Source organism: Rattus rattus, chromosome 7 (assembly GCF_011064425.1).
Source record: "Rattus rattus isolate New Zealand chromosome 7, Rrattus_CSIRO_v1, whole genome shotgun sequence".
Classification (NCBI taxonomy): Eukaryota; Metazoa; Chordata; class Mammalia; order Rodentia; family Muridae; genus Rattus; species Rattus rattus.
Window position 1 is genome coordinate 85,610,783 of NC_046160.1, and position 16,862 is coordinate 85,627,644.

The window sequence follows — 16,862 nt, forward strand, 5'->3', positions numbered from 1 at the left end:
CTAGCAAGGAGTGAATTATCTCTGGTAACCGTTTCCACTCTGTCCTTCCTACACCATCACTACCCACTAAGGTCTCCAGAACTTGTGAGGTGTTGGGGGTCTTCTTACAGGTACATTTCACTAACACTAGTGCCATAAGTAAAGGGTCACGTGGTTGGGTGGAGTTATATATGTATGCTGTATTTAGTAATAAAGTGTAAGTCTGTAAACATGCACCGCGCACCGCGCAAGTATTTGACAGGGGTCATCCAGTCATGACGACGAACTCCACCCCTTCTTGGCCTATCGTGAACTCTCACAAGCTGAGGGGTACCCCAAGAGATTGCGGAAGTTCCTTGGGTAGTCAGGGAAGCAGGGTGTATTATCTCTGCACTGGTCAGGGCCTTTCACACGCACACATGCACTGCGAATCCTCATTAGCCACAGTAAAGGTTATAATAGTGATAAAATTAATTCACAGTACAAGGCCTTGGCTCTTAACAGGTTTTATATATTAGGATTCCAGTAGCGTGTCATATAAAAGGAGGGTTTTGCTATAAAACACCTAGGAATAAAAGCCCATTTATCTGGTGAGCAGTAGGATTGAAAGATGCTGCTCTTTGACTTATAGTGGCCATGCTTAGGGCCAATCCACCAGAATACGCTGCAAGGATATGCTGCAGTGACTCAGATCTGCAGATGACTTTTAGTGGAGCACAGGAGAGAGTCTAGGGATGGGGCTGTAGCTCAATGGCAGCACTTAGCAAGTGTGAGGCCTTGAGTTCAATCCCCAATGCCAGGAAGAGGAGGGAAAGATATATATGCTGAGTGGCTGCTACACCTGACTTTGTGTGAAGATATGATCATTTGGTTGGTTCGCTGTAGCAGCTGAAGTACACGTGCCTCCGATGGGGGTCCTTTCTAACAGTCTCGTTAGACGGGCCGTTGGGTCCGTGCCATGGAAGAGCCAAAGAGTGACAAAGGCCTCATTGATGGAAGCCTTTGTGTTCTTCAGGAAGTGAGTCTACTTCCTTTCCCCTGGGCTTTTCTATCAAGGATGGTTACAAGAGCACAAAGGGACAAATCTGATCACCTCTCTTCCTGACAGGTTTGTAACCAGATTCATCGACTTGGATGGCCTGTCATGTATTCTCAACTTTCTGAAGACCATGGACTATGAGACCTCCGAGTCTCGGATACATACCTCCCTCATTGGCTGTATAAAGGCACTAATGAACAACTCTCAAGGTCGGGCCCACGTCCTGGCTCATTCTGAGAGTATTAATGTAATTGCTCAGAGTCTGAGCACAGAGAACATTAAAACAAAGGTGGCCGTGCTGGAAATCCTGGGCGCTGTGTGCCTGGTTCCTGGGGGCCACAAGAAAGTTCTGCAGGCTATGCTGCACTATCAGAAGTATGCCAGCGAGAGAACCCGCTTCCAGGTAGGCCCCCAGGCTTTCTCACTCCCCCTACTCTTGTCTTTAAGTAAACTGGCGCCTTTGCTGGCCCTGAGGTGGATTACTTGATTGTTGCCCCAGTAGTGAGCGTTCACACTTCGTCCCCAAACATTCCCTCCTTCTTAGGCTCAAGAACCAGAAACTAGAACATGCTGTCCTCAGGCGTAAGAACCAGAAACTAGAACATGCTGTCCTCAGGTGTTCAGTCTGGGGTCTGAGATTTACTGAACTCAGAACTGTGGCGCGGGGCCTGGAGCACTTGTTGCCTTTATAGAGGGCCCGGGTGCAGCATCAGTGCCTATGTGGTGATTTCACAACCACCCATCAATTCCACTTGCAGGAGATCTGGGGACTTCTCCTGACCTCTGTGGGCACACACATGGTACACATACTTACATGCAGACAACACACTAACACAATCAAAGTGAATACATTTAATAAAATACATTTAAAACAAAAAAACCTGTGTTGGCATCCTGTGTCTTATGTAGAAAGCTCCCATCTCTTGAATACACTGAAGGCAGGGTCCCTGAAAAATCTACAGGTTACTATTCTTCATTTAGGATCAAAACTAACAGTGAGATTCTGTCCTCATATCTTCACTCAAAAGGGGAAAGCAGATGGGGATAAGGAAGCAATGTTTCCTGCACTTTGTATATACTTCCTGTGAGCACCTGAATTCTGTGAATCAGTGTAATTCTGACTAAAAAAAAATTAACGTCCAAGCATTAAAAATAAAATTTCTTAAAATGAGCATAGGTGGGATTGGCAGTGGTTTAGACCCTTATTTTTCTACTTGTATCACTGACAGACGTTAATCAACGACTTGGATAAAAGCACTGGGCGCTATCGGGATGAAGTGAGTCTCAAGACAGCCATCATGTCGTTCATCAATGCAGTGCTGAGCCAGGGAGCCGGAGTGGTAAGAAGCCTACGCTGCAGCCCTGCACACATGCGTTAAAGAACGCTTTCCTGACACGGTGACTGCGCAGTTGGAAAACCGTAAATGTGTGTTGTGTCGTCCTCTTATTTTCAGGAGAGTTTGGACTTCAGACTCCATCTTCGCTATGAATTTCTGATGCTAGGAATTCAGCCTGTTATAGATAAATTAAGGGAACATGAGAATTCAACACTAGACAGGTAAGCCCCGCTGTTACAGCTTGAGAGGGTCCATGCGGTGTCCACCGCGTAGTGCAGTGCCAGGAGAAGTGCCAGCCCACGGGCTGCTTCCAGCCTGCCTGTCACATCAGGAGCTCGCACAGCCTGTCACTTCAGATCCTTATGATCTTTGGTGAACTTTGTCCCTGAGGAAAGCAGCTTGGCATATAGAAAGCTTCGTGCAGCCCAAATCTGTCCTGCTGAAATCACTCACTGAACTTCACTGTTTTTAATACGTATAAAAATGGCGGTAACGGCAATGACAGCTGGCCTCTAGTCCTGTCATAAGAACTGACTGACTCTCAGACTTGTGAAGTTGCTCACTGACATTAACAGGCATTCTGTAGTGTCCGTTTGCAGCCATTTCTAAGGTATCCCCAGTAGCTTTTAGATGTTTACAGTCACCATCACCTCCCTCATCCACACACCCCAGCATGCTCTTCTCCACTCTTGCCCTGGGACCCCTCCGTGGTGTGTCTTTAAATGACCTTCCACCAGGGCTCTGGTCACTTGTTATCTACAGAGAGCACCCCAGCTGTTATCCAGTTCTTCCCCTTCCCTGTGCTTCCCATCCCCCCTTACCATTATGTGTTTGTCCCCATCATCTCTGGAAAGTAGAACCCAGAGTAAGGAATTAGTAAAAATTTGCACAAATAAATAATGATATGAGTATTTTTCCAATCTGTAACTCACCACCAAGCCAAGTGCAAGACAGCAAGCCAGGTATGGGTATATGGCCTTGTTTTCCATGAAAACGGTTGGCAAGAGGAATCTGGACATTTTTTTAGATTTGGTAAAGCATCTATTCATTTGATAATTACCTACTGGGTAATTATCACACTTTTTCCTCTGATGACTTTATTTAACTCATTAGAAAGATTCTGTTTAAGCAAAGGCATTCAAGTTTTGTTGCTGTGTTTCTTTAGGAAATAGCACTAGAAACCAGCAAGGCTCTTTCTTGTTTTTCTTCTCGGGGCTGAGGGTCAGCCCTGGCGCCTTACATGTTATAGCTGTTACTCACCGCTCACAGAGTCTCCTGCCTTTGCTTTGTGAGACGGGCACTCTGTGCAGTCAGCCTGGGCTTGAGCCAACCCTGTAACTACCTCCTAAGTGATCAGGACACCACCTCAGTGTGCCTGGAGCTACACTCAACCATCCTGAGCCCTCTCTGCATGTGTTCTTGCGATTTCCCACTCTTAGTCATTTTTGTTCCAATTTCCTTTCAGGCACTTAGACTTTTTTGAAATGCTCCGAAATGAAGATGAACTAGAATTTGCCAAAAGATTTGAACTGGTATGTAGTCTCATAATGGTTCTGGTGTGACATTTCAAGTGGCCTCTTGAAATGCATGGTCTGAGTTGGCGGGGGCCAGTGCAACCCGAGAGCAGAGTCAGCGTCCTGTCCTGTCACCTAGATGGCAGGGTTCGATTGTATTTGCATCTTCCTTTATTGGGAGAATCAAGCAATTGGATGTTTGATCCGACTTTGTTTTTCCTATAAACTAGGTTCACATAGACACAAAAAGCGCCACTCAGATGTTTGAGCTGACCAGGAGGAGGCTCACCCACAGCGAAGCCTACCCCCACTTCATGTCCATTCTGCACCATTGCCTGCAGATGCCTTGTGAGTGCCCTGACGGCGTGGGTGCCATAGAGACGTGGGACAGTGTCCAAAGCGCTCTGCATTCTCAGCAGTACTAACCGGATTGGGGCATAACCAGGGACCCTAAGCCTCAGCTTTGTGGCTCTCCAGTGTTTGTTTCCTTACAGATTAAGGGCAGTCACGAAATCCTCAAAACAAAATGGTTTCAGAGTAAATGCATGCCTTACAACACATGGAGAGTGCCCCTGATCGGGTCTGGGGCTCTAAAGGGTGCGGGCCTACTGTGGACAGCAGCCCATCCTAGTTTACAACAGCTGGAACATGGCTTTCTATCCCTCCCTTCCTTTTCAGACAAGAGGAGTGGTAACACAGTCCAGTACTGGCTGCTGCTAGACAGAATCATACAGCAGATAGTTATCCAGAATGACAAAGGACAAGACCCCGACTCCACACCTCTGGAGAACTTTAATATTAAGAACGTCGTAAGAATGTGAGTGTCTCTCATCGTGCTGCCTGTGAGACAATGAGGGTGTGAAAGGTACTCTTTGTCCTACCTCACATAACATCGGAGGGAGATGAAGGTCAAAATTTGTTCTGGGGTCAAAATGAGTTCAAGTACACATGACTCCATCTAAGTGACATCTGGGTTTCCCTGGTTTCCCCCAAGGACTCTGTGCAGTACACCGCTTGTGTGCCCAGGGAGACCATGTCTGGCAATGCACACGTGTTGTTTTCTGTAACAAGTTTGCCTTTATCTGTTCTACAGGCTGGTTAATGAAAACGAAGTTAAGCAGTGGAAAGAGCAAGCAGAGAAGATGAGGAAAGGTAAGCGGCCCTGGCGGAGGTGAAGCTGCTTAGGAGACCTGGGTGCTGGAGAGATCGAAATAAGGCTCCAGGCTCACTCCGGTGCCTCAAGTAGCCTTTCGGTTTTCACACCTTAGGGCATTTTACATTGACTTTTAAAAATCAAACCACTTAGTGTTCTTGCTATTCCCAAGAATCCATCCTTTAGTTTTATATTTGGTAAGTAACTTTAGAAAAGATTGTAACATTTGCTGTTTAGAACTTATAATTGAAAACAAAGATTAAAGTTGTGGGTCCTTTAAGGGCCCTACCATGGCTCTGTAGGTAAAGGCCTTGCTGCCAAGCCTGACAGCCTGAGTTGGATCCCCAGGACCCACAGAATGGAAGGCTGGAGAACACTGATTCTTACTTCTGCCCTCAGCGTGTGCCCTTTGCATGCATACACACACACACACACACACACACACACACACACACACACACACTCTAAAGTTTTTTAAAAGAATTCATTAATTAAGATTTCTTTAAAACCACTGAGCATGCAAGCCCCCACCTCATAGCTGCGCTTCACTTACAGTGTTTATATTAGGGTTTGAGCAAATACAGCAAGAAGGTTTGGGTTTCTTCAGAGTCCTAGGACAAAAGCTTAGGCACCTTGGTACCAGCAGTTCTCTCCATGGCCATAATGTGACAGCAGTCACAGGAAGATAAACCAGGTAGAAAATTAATGTCTGCTGTAGATATGTGTTATGGGTGCTAGCAGGCCAGCCACTAGTGGTAGTGGAATATGCCTTTGATGTTCTCAGCCTCTGATGGGACAGACATTTGTGTTCCTCCTGGTGCCACCACTCACAGAAGCATACAGCTTGCCGCTTCCCTCCTTCAGAAGCTTAGCAATAAAGTCACCTTTGAGAAAGCAACCACACTCCCCCACACCTCACCATGGATGATGGACTCCCTTCCACTTGTCAAAGTCATTCAGCCAGAGCTGGGGAAATACAGCCACAGTCACCCAGGATCTGCCGTCCTGAAACAAGTGGCCAAGAGGTGGCCTAAGCACTCCTTTTCCTTACATCCCATTTCCTCAGAGCCGCTAGAGGTAGTGGAAAGGTGACTGTCCCTGTGGCCGCTGTTCTCCCTGTGGCTGCTATTCACCCACGTTGCTCTCAAGGAATCTTGAGTATACATCCCAGAACCCACTGTGGACGGAAAGCAGAGAAGCACTAAGACCGGGACAGAGAGAACAATTAGATGAAGGAGAGTGCAGTCCGTCCTCTTGTCAGCTTCAGCTGCCCACCTGACACAGCCCAGAGTCATCTGAGGCCGTCTCCATTTAGGGGTTGTCCTGATCAGAGTGGCCTGTGGGCTTGTCTTTTTTTTTTTTTTAAAAAAGATTTATTTATTTACTTTGAATAGGAGTACACTGCTGCTGTCTTCAGACACACCAGAAGAGGGCATCGGATCCCATTACAGATGGTTGTGAGCCACCATGTGGTTGCTGGGAATTGAACTCAGGACCCCTGGAAGAGCAGTTGGTGCTCTTAACCACTGAGCCATCTCTCCAGCCCCCATGTGGGCATGTCTTTAAACATTTTCTTGGTTGATAATTGATGTATGAGGGCCCTGCCACCCTGGGCCACGCCATCCTTAGGCTGGTAGGCCAGGACTGTGTAAGAAAGGTAGCTGACTGTGACCCCCAGAGCAAGCTTTTTGCTTCAGGCTCCTACTCAAGTTCCTGTATTGTCTTCCCTCAATGACTTTGAGACCTGGAAGTATAAGATAAAATGTGCCCTAGGCTGCTTTGTCCTGCTATTTACCACAGCTACCAAAAGCCAGTGAGGGCAGTTGGTGAGTGGATGTTTAAGAACGCACTCTAGTGTGTATAGGTGTGAACTTACAGTTGAGAGCATTTGGGACATGAGATTTTGGGTCATCCAGCCACACATTCAGGGAACACCTTAGTGTCTCTGGTATTTTCAACTTTACTGGCCCTCAGTGGGAGTCTGACCCCCACCTTCTTCCCTGTGATCTCCTCTTTCACAACATGGACAGTGAAAAATAAAACTAAAATAAACGGAAAGTTAGCATAGTGTCGCACATACTAACTACACAGCAGCCATTACAGGGTTCGGGTAGGGTGGCACAGGAGAAAATCTCCAAGGTCAGGGAGAAGAATGGGGTGGTGAGTGAAGTTATAGTCAAACAGAAGAGAAGAGAAATTATAGATTGGATGAGTTCTTTTCTGGAAGCTTCAGCTGGCAAAGTTAGACTGCATTATTGACAGCGTCAAAGGAGGAGACAGGAAGCTGTTTGGACCTAAAGTTGGAGAATATATTTGAGGGAGAAGAATATGGGGCCCAGGGCTCTGAGAAGGTGTCAATAAAGCCTTGGTGGATGGATAGTAAATGATGCCAGTGTGGGAGACAGTTTTCAGGCTGGCACTTCCCAAACCTGCCATCACCTCAGGACCATCAAGGAACTTGTTCCAACCGGTTCCTAAGCCCTGCCCCCTACCCCAACCCACCCCCACCCCTGCCTACCTTATAGATTGGTTGCAGAGGGATTTGGCCAGAGGTCTTGAATTGTTAAGAGCTCTCAGTGCATCTGAGACATAGCCAGACTTGTCAAAGACTAATGATAAAACTGGGGAAGGAATGTCCCGAATCTCTTAACTGTCAGTGATGAATGAAGAGGAAGTAAAAGAAGGAAATAGAATTAGATGTGAACCAGGAGTCAGGCATCAGTGTAGTGGTAGACATGATTGCAGCTTCTTTTTATTTGAATGCTGGCAAAACTCAAGGACTTTCATGGTTCACACCGTCCTGTAAATTCCAGTTTGGAGAGCCAGAGAAGAGGGAGCCTCAGAAAGACAGTAAGAGGCTCAGTCCCAGTGGGCAGTATTGCTAGTGCATTTGTCAACAGAAAAAGAAGAGGCTTTGAGGGCAAGCGTGTGACATAAGAACCTGCAGCCTAACTTTCACCATTTCTCATTCCGACACCCATCACTCCTCCCAAAGCTTTATATTCCTTGGCAAAACGAATGTCATTACACTGAACGAGATGCCTCCTTCTGTCTCCTTCCTCGTCCTCTGACCCTGACTGACCCTTCCACACCCAAGGAAATTATTAAACCACACCTGAGAGCCACTTTGTGTCCCCTCAGTCCTGTGGTTCCCATGCCTAATCAGTTCTGTTACCCTGAAGATAGTGGACATGGAGACAGTAACATTTGCTTTTACTAGTTTTGGTAATCTCTTGCCAGAATCACAGAGCAGTTGAGGTGGCCTTGCAGGAAGGCTGGGGTGTAACTCAGCTTCGCAGGAAACAAGCCAACAAATTTCATCTCCCAGAGCTGGGCTTCTCCCTGAGCCATTTCTAGTATGTGAGAAGGGGCCTTCTTTTCAATAGTCATGGCTGGTAGGCCACCAATATGACAGGACTCAGAATTAAGGCACAATTTTTCATGAGAAGTTGATCAAACTGTTTTTTGTTTTGTTTTGTTTTTCATTTTTAGAACCATGGCTTTAAGATCTCGTCTTTGGTCTTTCCCAAAATGTAGTTACTAAAGTAGTTGTATGAGGCCTTTTCCCAGCACGGGCACTGTTTAACTCTTGAGTTGTCCCTCAGTGGAGAAGAAGAATGATACCTGGGTCAGTCTGACCCACAGCTTCTACGTCGTCCTCAGCCCACTTTTTTTTTTTTTTTAAGAAAATGCTTCTCTCTGACAGCTCGGTTTTCATGTCCTGTTGTTCTCTTGTACAGAGCACAATGAGCTACAACAGAAGCTGGAGAAGAAAGAGAGAGAATGTGATGCCAAGACCCAAGAGAAGGAAGAAATGATGCAGACCTTAAACAAGATGAAGGAGAAGCTGGAGAAGGAGACCACTGAGCACAAGCAGGTTAAGCAGCAGGTGGCAGACCTCACGGCGCAGCTCCACGAGCTCAACAGGGTGAGGGCTGAAACCTGCCTCCTGCCTACACGGGGACCAAGACCCTCCTGTACCCCAGGCCTAATGCTGAGATAGACAGTACTGCTACAGGGATGAGATCTGACAGTTTCACAGTTGATCTCAGTAGTGTGGACTCGAACCACTAACATCCTGAGACACCAATATTGTCCTAAGAACAAAGAAAGACCACATTAGCTTCTTAGAAAAAGGACGCCATAAAACCAAACCGTGGGATGGTGCAAGAAATGAGAGGTACAAAGCCTCCAGGAACAGGCCCCTATGTGTCCAAAAACATGAGGGTCAAGATCTATCCACCCTTGAAAACCATGTCCTCAAAATTATGGGTGTTTTGTTGCACATTCCTTCAACAAGATTAGATTCTTAAAGTCACTCCATGGATTTTCTTCAGCTGACTCTTCTTGGTCTTCTCTTTTCAGAGGGCCGTCTGTGCTCCAGTCCCAGGAGGACCCTCACCAGGAGCCCCAGGAGGACCCTTTCCTCCCTCTGGGTTGGGGTCTCTTCTCCCTCCCCCACCACCCCCTCTCCTTTCAGGTGGAGCACTTCCTCCTCCACCACCTCCCCTCCCTCCTGGGGGTCCTCCTCCTCCCCCAGGGCCTCCTCCCTTAGGAGGAATCCTGCCACCTCCTGGTGCTCCAGTGAGTCTGACACTCAAGAAGAAAAATATTCCCCAGCCCACCAATGCCCTGAAATCCTTCAACTGGTCCAAGTTGCCTGAGGTAAGCCATTTGTTCCCATTAGTGGATTAGTGGGTGCCATCTGCAGCTCTGTGTCCTCAGAGGGGAAACATCCCTGCTGCTGGGTAGCTTGACCATCTAGTGTGGACGCCCTAGCTCCTGTGTTAGTTAATAATGTTTCTGTAATAATTACACATTGCTTCAAACCAGCTCACTGGAGCATCCTATAGAATTATAAATTTGAAGTAGTAGTACTTCTAAAATAAAAACATATTCTTTTTTTCTGTGTGACTGCCAGTCATGGAACTTGTTAACTTACCGTTTCTAGAACAAATTGGAAGGAACAGTATGGACTGAAATCGATGATACCAAAGTCTTCAAAATTCTAGACCTTGAAGACCTAGAAAGAACATTCTCTGCCTACCAAAGACAGCAGGTAACAACATGAGCCCTCCAGATGCCCCAAAGTACTGTGTTCTTATGCATGGTCCCTGGGCCATCTGCTGAAACCAAGGTGCGTGAGTGCGTTGGGGCCATGCTGTTTGGTCTCCCCAAGGTGTTCTGCAAAGCAGCATAGCTGCATTGCATGTCCTGTGGCCTATCAATGCATGTGGACCACTTGAAGGCATGTGGACTCTTGTTGGAGAAGCTTCCTACCATAGTGCATCTACATCTTCTTTATGTATGTATAGACAGCACTATATGTTATCTGTTCATACTCAAAATGAATCCATAGGAAAGACAGTGTCCCCTTGCAGTATTTGTTTCAGAAACCATGCTGGGCTGTCAGAGTTAACAGAAATATCAAATGGTTAGTCTCAGAGGAAAAATGCTTTTTGGACTAGACAGACTCTTTAGAAGTTTGGAGTTTGGTAAGAACTATAATTTGGCAGCTAAGTAGAATCTACGGAGGAGTCTTCCCCAAACGTCGTGAACATTGTAGACTCACTAGTATGGTTGTGCGAGCTGAGCAAGTGTGAAGGTGGTAATGATACCAGTAGAGCCAGAAAAGCTACTACTGTCGCTTTTCCATAATGGTAGCCAGAACATGGCGTGTGCCTATTGCCTGCACACACAGATGGGCCCTAGTAGGTGGCCTCCTAGAATGAGTTCTGGTCACATCTGTGTAGACTCTCTTGTTGCTCTAGAGGGCTTTCTCCAAAGGTCTCAAGTGTAGGCAGAAAGTTAGAACAGGGTAGCTGGGTGTAGAGAATTTGGGAAACAAAGAAAAGATAAAAGGCAAAATCAGTCAGAGCCCTGGAGAAGGGAAACTGAGCCCAGGAGTATGGAGAGAAAGGTTCTTAAGGTAGGCCAAAGGAGAGGCCCTGTGAACGGGCACACTGCCTTTAGATGGGCCAACAGTGAGTGCACAGGGGTCTCCTGAGAGCTGCCCTGGCGGCCACTCCTGTGTGAGTAATGAGCAGGATAGAGCATCCTTAAATAAGCAGCAGGTATCCTGGTCTGCTTCCTTAGCTTAGCTCCTCAGAAAGGCACCAAAGAAGAGATGGACAGAGGCTGGAGAAGAACGAAGCCGGGAATTTCTTTTCAAGATGGTTTCTAATGTATTTGCGTGAGAGACAGGGTGTTATTCACCAGAGGATTCTGCTGTGAGAGAGGGAGAGTGTCTGTGCAGGCCTTTTTATGATGGTTCAGTAGACTAGGAAAATAAAGTCCGTTGCCTGCCATGATGCTATTAACCCTAAAACAGAAGCCCTCACCCAGTCCCATTCATAAGTAAAAAGATGCCATGCTCAGTGTTTTATGCGCCAAGCTAGGGAAGGTGACAGAAAGGGAGGTGAGGGGTCGTTCAGAGAACAGTGCACCTTATGTTTCAAAGAGCAAGCAAAGGTGTGCTCAGAGCCTGTGTCCTGCAGCTACTCTGCCCACTTCATTCCTCATTGGCTTCTGTATCCTCCTCTCTCTCTGGTGTCCTAGGAAGGAGGCCCCTGGATCTGGGCATAACATTTTAGCAAATTTCCATGTAATTCAAGTAATCTTGTGATCTGGATACAAGTCCCATTTCTTTGACACTCCAGGTTGTCTGAGGCGAAGATTTGGAAACGTAGAAAAGCGTATTAAATGGAGGGAAAGCAGCAAGTATTCCACATGGTTCTATTCAAGTCTGAGCATGTGGGTTGCATTTGTGATGAAGGCAGGTGGTTGAGAGGCCCAAGTTTACAAGCCTCATAATTAACCGGCTTTCAGCAGAAAGTGCAGGAGGATGCTGCCAAAATGCTCTGGGACAAATATATGGACAGTTTTCAAGAGTTCTGGGAGAGACAATTGCAGAAAGCTCTTCAACGGAGTAACTGTTTCCTAGCAACCAGCACTGTTTAAGTAATCAGTACTCATCCCTGACAGGATAGACCAGAACATTTCAGTTCTTCTTAACACTGGGGGACGGGTGAGGGCGGGTTATCAACCATATTCCCAGCACTACTTTCAGAAGACAATTTCAGCATACCACGCCTCTTGAGCATTTTAAATATTCCCACTCTGGTATAAAAATAGAAGATAAACCATCAATTTATTTCCCAAATGAGGGTAACTTGAGCCCCTTCATTGCGTTTACATTGTTGAGAGTCAGGAAAGGAAAGGCTGCAGGCATCTTAATTGGAATATGTAGGTCAGAGTAAATGAGGCTATCCCCTCATCCCAGAACTGCAGCATCAAAGACCTGTGTGTGTTCATTCCAGGCCTGGCAACACAATATGCAAATATCACCACACTTAAACTCGACTGCCCTTATTTCTAGTACCAAATGAATACCAAGAACCCATCTTTTTCTATGGTGGCTCTTTCTTCCTCCAGAGTTATGAAACTTGTCTAACTCTGGACTTCAGCCATTTGTTTGTGTAGATGAATTTTCAGGCATTCAGAGGAACACACACACATCACACCAAAGGCGTCTGATAGGACCACCAGAGCCTGATTTTGACATAATTTAAATATGGAGTGACACTTTGGGAATGCATGCATTCATGCATATATAAGCACACACCTACATAAATATATACATTTGCCTATATTTATAAGCTTATATGCTATTCTGTCGTTCATGTCAGGTATTTAGTTTGTCTCCTCTAGATATAAACTATGTCAAAGATGATTCAAATTCATTCAACCTTTACACGAGCTCACGATATAATTATAGTACAAGGCAAAGATGTGATAAACCATAAGTAACTGCCATATGGACCAAGATGGTGGTTGCTATTGGGAACTGGTTATGTTTCTGGTACTGGGTGGGATATAAACAGTTTTTATTCTCATCGACCGTAAACTTTAGTGCTCACGGAGCTTTTGTAGCCGTTTCCTTATTTAATCTCACCCCAGCTCTAGGAAGAAGGCCACAGTCATATATTGCAGATCCTGTACTCTCGGGACACAGACTGCTGGGTTCTCGCTTTCTCTTTGTTCTCCCGTCTGGGACACCACCAGGCTGTAGAGGGTGGGATTTGTTTTAAGTGCATGCATTAAAGGTATAGAGAGCCAACTGTGCGAGCCCATGCCTCCCACGAAGTGGAGTGTAATAGCACGCAGCTATTCCCCTGTGCACGTTCCGCAAGTTCATTTGAAAGTCAATTCCTTGAATCTCAAGACCTTTTCCTCATTGGAACTACATTACACATGCTCTCCAGGTCAGCCCCAAGAGACTAGTTTAATACATAACATCAGATGCTGTGTAATAGTTTTATGGATGCAGTTGAATAATCCTCACATCTGTAATGGGAAAGCTCGTCCTGACACGCCATCAGTTCATTTCTATCTACAGCTAGAGAGAGGGAAACGAGCTGAAGACACTATGTTTGCTAAAGGGAGTCTTCAAGTCTTTGGTGTCTCTCTCTGCCTTGTCCTTTGCCTGAGGACAGCACTTCCTTCAGAAGCCTAAGATGCCCGCACAGTGTAACGTTCCAAAGCCATCATCCTTTGATTTAGGGAACAAAAGGAAGCTACTGGGCCAGGCTCCATTCTCTAACTCCAATGCTAGAGTATAACATTTTAAGTCCTTCAGTGTCTCATTTGGAATATTCAGCCAGATCTACAGATTTCTTAAGAATAGTCAAAGACTTTTTCCTTTTTTTCTTACACTCAAGTTAGTTTTTGCATCTAATTTTCACATTGAAAAGTCATAAGACAGTTTTGTCCCCTTCTTCAACGATGTCAGTTGGCTTTGCTTCGCGGTGCTGGAGAAATCTCTGACTTCATGCATTCAAAGCGAGCGCTCTCTCACAGAACTGTGTCTCCAGCTCTCAGTCAGCGTGGCTTTTAGTCTTAGCACCAAAAGACAAGAAAAACTGCAAAGCCTATTATTGCTGGATTTGCTTATTTATGTAAGTGTAGGGCTGGGGAGATGGTTCAGTAGGTAAAGTAACACCAAGCCTAATGGCCTTGAGTTCAAACCTATATGGGAGGAGCCTCTAGACTTCCACAGTTGTCTTCTAACTCCAGGCATATGCTATGTCATGGGTGTGCACACACTCCACACACACACACACACACACACACACAAACACACACACACACACAAATGAAAAAAAATAAACATAGTTTTTAAGTAGTTTGAAGGTCTACAGTAAGAATTATCAAATAAGGATTATATATAAATATTAGATATATTTGAATTGGAAAGGATTAAAATCCATTCATTTTCTATGCAAGGTTGAGCCATCATTTCATTGCAGAATAGTTTATAGTAGTTCACAAGCATTGGTTCCTGAAAATTCAAATACCGACCTCCTAGTTCTATTCCAAGCTCATGTATATTCATTCCCTTTTGATCTCCAAGGGAATAGGCTTTAAACAGAATCTTGCATGCCTGACATGAGCCTGGGAGTTTCATAATGTCTGGTGTGCCCTGCCTAATGAAACCATCCCATTTGTGATTTCATTTGTACTGTGTTAATTACTGGGTCTTCAAAGAAGTCCTGTCTTAAGGCTAACAGTTGCCAAGCCCTCATGGCGTTCTTCAGTCTCCCTGGAAAGATAAGCTGGACCACTTAGCGACTAGCTGCCATGCATATAGCTGTTCAAAGTTACAGATGGACCAGCCGCTCTACAGACCCAGCCAAAGGAAGACCAGGGTGCGGGGTGTGACCTGTCAGTTCAAAAGCTAAAATAATTGTGTCCTGTTTGCTTCTAAATGTTGGCTCATAAAGATGTGTCAGGCACTGCATAGGAATTTTAGTCTGAGGGCCATTACATTTAACCCTCACCCTAGTAATGGCTAGATAGATCGGTCCATCCCAGGACATAAACCCAGTAAACCACAACTGCCTGATTCCACAGACTGCTGTTCCTGAGGTCAGATGGCTTCATTTCTCAACAGTGTGAATGAATTTAAGGTATAACCTGAGTTTCCAAAAAGTTTCATAAAAATTTCTCTTTTGAAGAGAAGACAGTGAGAGCGGGGTCTATTTAAAGTAGTACTTTTTCTCTTTGCTTAAGTTGCCCTCATAGACTTTGTTTGCACCACAGTCTTCTGCCTTTAAAACTGTTTTTATTAGAAGAGTCCTAAAGAGCTTCACAGTAGAAAGTCTGAGTCATAATGGGCAAAAGAAAACAGGGATATCAGGCAGAAGAAAAGTTGTGGTTATCAGCTTGCTTTTGAAATGCCTTTCCAGAGAAGCAGGCCTCCTTGTATAGGCAGACCAGGAGGTGGGGGCATTCAGTTTCCCACCAGAAGAATTATGTGAAACAGTTCATCTGTGTAAAATTGGCCTTGGCAGTGCTGCCGAGACCAGGGAGACCTTAAGGAATCTGCTGAGCAAATGCTAGTTGTACACACTGTTGGCCTGAAAGCTGCAACGTGTTTTGCACACCAAAGCTTTTCTCTCCTGCCTTGAAAAAGTATGCAGGAGAGGCTGCCACTTTCTCATAACATACCATTAGCTCTTCTTTCCGTCTTTACTTGAAGACTTCTCTAAAACTTCTTTCAAGAAAAAGCTATTGGCCTTGTCTGCTTGAACAGCCTTGAGACCCCTGGGACATGGCCACTGATAACTGCATCAGTGGCTTCTCGGTTTTTATGCTCTGCTTTTCCTCACCCCTCCACACAGCACCTGCAGCCATGGTTTGTACCCTCTAGGAAGGGGCACTAGTGTTGGTGTCACTCCTGTGGGTGACACACTGTTTTTTCTTAACTTTTCCTTATGATGCAAGAAGACAGATATTTCCACCAAAAAGAAGCACATTTCCTCTAACAATGCAATTGTTCAATCAAGATGATGAATTTAATTGATAATCTTCAAGTGAAAATTTCAGCATGGTGGCTGGGAATATAGCTCAGTGGTAGAGTACTTGCCTAATGTGTGTATGTGCCTTTGTTTTGAGCATCATGTGTGTTTGTGTGTTTATATAGACATACACATGCTCCTGCCCAGATTCACATGTGCACACACACGTACACAGCCACACTCTCAATCATGCATGCACCACATTAAATAAGTGGGAGTCCGGTGGTTGTTTTAAAGAATTATTATTCCGTGTCCTTCTGAGCCCTTTCCTTCCTGCATTTGATTTGCTCGCACTTGAAATGGTGTGTAGCAAATGCCACCTGTTCCCTTACACTGCAATCTCCACTGTATCTTCAGCCAGACTGGCTCACGTGTGCTAAGGACTTCAAGGGCAGGAAACATCTCCTGCCCTCTTGCCCTGCTCCACCAATGTCCTTGACTGGTTTGACTTTCCCTGTTTGCTGCTGTGGTTTCTGAATTGCATGTATCTGATTTGCTTTTTCTATGCCTCTGCCGTGCTGTAGGAGTTCTTTGTGAACAATAACTCCAAGCAGGTAAGTAAGCTACTGTATAACCCTTACTTAACACAGCTCCTTGGCTCACTGTAAGCTTGAAATCCCTTGATTGTCTCCTTAGATAATGTAATTCAGTGACTAGGTAATTCCTCTCTGGGATTCAACTCTTTCTGGACTGCCTCAAGGTGTGCCTGAAATCCCAGCACAAGAAAGAGACCTTTGCGTTTAGCCCCATGGTTCTCTGTTATGCATTCATACCGCCTCTGCTTCCTGAACTGTGACACAATTCAAAAGCTCTCTGGTTTCTCTATATTTTTTAAATGTCATAGTGCACTTTTAATAGCCCCTAACCAAGTTGGCTACTTACCAAGTTAGCCTACGTTCTCACCTCGAACCTCATATTGCATCTAATTGCTTTATGCCTGGTCCATCTTAGTTGTATCTGGCCATCATGAATGACTGAAAT

The 16,862-nt window shown here is 45.4% G+C and overlaps 1 protein-coding gene across 3 annotated transcripts in view; it reads left to right on the forward strand.

The window, feature by feature from the left end:
- The window catches only part of Daam1 (dishevelled associated activator of morphogenesis 1), a 160,678-nt gene that overhangs the window by 114,567 nt on the left and 29,249 nt on the right, over positions 1-16,862 (forward strand). For 2 of the 3 annotated variants that reach the window (XM_032907909.1, XM_032907910.1), the window contains exons 6-16: positions 1,088-1,421; positions 2,248-2,358; positions 2,473-2,576; positions 3,821-3,887; positions 4,100-4,217; positions 4,548-4,686; positions 4,963-5,021; positions 8,763-8,950; positions 9,388-9,687; positions 9,974-10,081; positions 16,406-16,435. In XM_032907909.1, the coding sequence (XP_032763800.1) occupies positions 1,088-1,421; positions 2,248-2,358; positions 2,473-2,576; positions 3,821-3,887; positions 4,100-4,217; positions 4,548-4,686; positions 4,963-5,021; positions 8,763-8,950; positions 9,388-9,687; positions 9,974-10,081; positions 16,406-16,435 (1,558 nt within the window). The remainder of the gene's footprint in view (positions 1-1,087; positions 1,422-2,247; positions 2,359-2,472; positions 2,577-3,820; positions 3,888-4,099; positions 4,218-4,547; positions 4,687-4,962; positions 5,022-8,762; positions 8,951-9,387; positions 9,688-9,973; positions 10,082-16,405; positions 16,436-16,862) is intronic. The other variant, XM_032907911.1, reaches the window with a different exon arrangement.